The sequence below is a fragment of the Pterocles gutturalis genome, unplaced genomic scaffold, assembly GCF_000699245.1.
Source record: "Pterocles gutturalis isolate BGI_N339 unplaced genomic scaffold, ASM69924v1 scaffold16584, whole genome shotgun sequence".
NCBI lineage: Eukaryota > Metazoa > Chordata > Aves > Pterocliformes > Pteroclidae > Pterocles > Pterocles gutturalis.
Window position 1 is genome coordinate 41,612 of NW_010128508.1, and position 2,592 is coordinate 44,203.

Genomic DNA, 2,592 nt, shown 5'->3' on the forward strand with positions numbered 1-2,592 from the left:
TCAGTAATGAAGCATGTTCTTATCTGAGGATAAGTTTAAGTAAAAGCAGGGACCTGCACTTGTGATACAGACAAAACCAACTTAAAATCACTTTTAATGACTCTACACAAATATTAAGTATGTTCAAATCAGCATGGCTGAAGGAAAGTACGCTCTGCAAACAGTCCTGGTTTTCTTCTGGGCTTCCAAATCAAGCACAAGACTGAGTGCTTCTGTAGCTCTAGGCATCTTGTGCATACAGAAACCGCAACTCTCAGCCCCAGTCCTTGGTGCTGCAGCTCAGAATCGTTCAGCTGCTCTGCTGGCCACTGCCCGAATATTGCCATAAACTTTTGATGGAGGACTTCCTGCAGCAGAAAGCACAAATTCAATCAGCAAATGAGATAATGTGCGTCATAGAAACACGTTTTGCTCTCATGTTCATTAAAAGTGGAGAAATAAGTCCCTGGGTGGGAAGGATGGCCAAGGTTAGCGACCCTATTAGTGTAAGCACAGAGGTAAGCTGCTGGTGTGGGCTACTCCCTTTGGCCTTCCAGACAGTACATTCAAAATAGCCCCTCAGGGAATGCTGCAGCTAAAGCAAGAAGCAGGAAGTCTTCCTTCTGCACCATGGAGAGGGGTTTGAAGATAGAAACCAAGCCCTGGGCTCCTTGCTTCTTCCCCAAACCCTTCTCTTATGGGGGCACCAAGACAACTCCCAGGAAGCCACCTGCTCCAAACACAGGTGTGAACACACCAGGGAAGAAGGTAAGACCCACAGAAAGCAGATTCTCAAACTGCAACATCTATTTATATGTAATTGAGAACATTAGATAACAGGATTTACCTAAAATTAGATTGCAAATTGCTGTTCGTGCCATTTTAATGTTCTGAAAAGATCCCAAAATATGAATTTTCCTGTAAAAAGCAAAGTCGCATTAGTTAATGGAAAAAGACTCTGTGATTACATAGTTACTAGAGAGTTGGAGATTAGAGATGAACATGGACTTTCAGATCAAGAAACTAGTTCCTTTTCTAGACTTGTAATTAAAAAAACCCTCAAAACCAGAAAACCTACAACATAAAACCTGTGCTCTTCTAAATACTTTTTAAAATAGATTGTACAATTTGCAAATTTAACAGTGTAGCAGCTTTACAAGTAAAACGTTGCAGGATTGGTGGGTTCATCTTTGATTATTCCTAAAAAGGAATTCTTATGCTGTGAGGAATTAGTGAATTCTAGGTGTGCAGGTAACATCATCATTGTTCTCATAACGAAAGGTCAAACAAATACTCAAGTAGTTAGAGTTCATTAAAAATAACACTTAAATAATTTGTCTTACTACTGTTCTACAAATGTTCCAGAAAATTCATGTTATCTTTGTCCTGGAAGAGGACATGGATTAGTTTAGGGATTGCGCTCTGCCTAGAAGGAAGGAAGTCAATACTTACGCATCAGCAAGAACTATTCGTGTCCTGGTTACGTTTTCTATAGTGAATTTTGTTTTTCCACCTTTCCCTGCTATTCTGCCTATTGCTCTTGACAGATGATCTCCTTTCAGAGGTTTGACTAAAATGAGAATAACATGCTCAGTATAACAGCAGTGGTGTCTATTTCTGTAATGCTCCCCTTGTTCCCGTTACTGGAAACAACTTTTAGTAATACAAAAGCAACTTTACTATAGGTGAAATATATATGAATGCAGTCACCTATATGACTAGAAGTGAAAATTGCAACCAGTGGTACGTGACCACGAGGTCTCTAGCCGCAGAGAGAACTGCAATGGAAGGATTTCTCTCCATCACTGAGCAATTAAGACAGAGAAAAGAAACAGCCAAAGTGTACACAATCAACAGCAGTGGAAATGAAATGGGTCAGATTTGGGTGCTGCTCTAAACAGGACTCTGAGCTTGGAGTTGTAGGAATACATGAAATAGTGAATGTTGCTGCTGTCTACTTCCCACCCCTTGCTGCCAGGACACAGGGAGGAACAAAGCCTATTCTGGTTTAAATAGCTAATGGATTTGTTCCCCAAAACACTCCATGTCCCTTTTAAGTTTAAAAAAGCATTTACAGGGTGACAAGAAACATCCACTTGAGTGACATACTTCTAAGGATGAAACTTTGGGGGGGTTTGTTGGGACATCTTAGAAAAATGACAACCCTCTCAAGCCACCTGTACCAAGACAGTAAGTCTGTGTAATGGCATGAAGGTGTTCCTGATCCCTGAGAGTAAGTGACATTAAGTGGAGCCAGGGGGAAAGAAACAAAAAACTGTACTTGCAGGTGGTACACACAACTCCTTGAAACTACTTACCATCTGTCACTTCAAATGATTCTAGAAAAAGATCATCTAATCTGATGAGAGCAAGAGCATCCTAAAATATTAAGAGATTTGTTATCAGTGGGTTACAGTACCACAAGTGTTTTCTTTACACATATAAAGAGGCAACATCAGTAGTATTTTTCCACTTATCAAACAATAGTCAGCTAAAGTCAGAATGACTGTTTTCATTAATATAAATTTTTACGTCTGTGTAGAGAACCCAAGATGTGCTTAGACCCCCCCCCCCCCTTTCACCCAAAACCCACATAAACACCGCTGGGCACAA

At 40.4% G+C, this 2,592-nt stretch overlaps 1 protein-coding gene across 1 annotated transcript in view; it reads right to left on the reverse strand.

Moving 5' to 3' along the window:
- Nucleotides 1–279: 279 nt before the first annotated feature.
- PNO1 (partner of NOB1 homolog (S. cerevisiae)) overlaps nucleotides 280–2,592 on the reverse strand; it is a gene marked incomplete at its 5' end in the record, with an annotated part of 4,859 nt that continues 2,546 nt past the window's right edge. Inside the window, 4 exons of the mRNA XM_010079661.1 lie at nucleotides 280–347; nucleotides 827–897; nucleotides 1,432–1,549; nucleotides 2,298–2,358. Coding sequence (XP_010077963.1) covers nucleotides 280–347; nucleotides 827–897; nucleotides 1,432–1,549; nucleotides 2,298–2,358 — 318 coding nt within the window. The remainder of the gene's footprint in view (nucleotides 348–826; nucleotides 898–1,431; nucleotides 1,550–2,297; nucleotides 2,359–2,592) is intronic.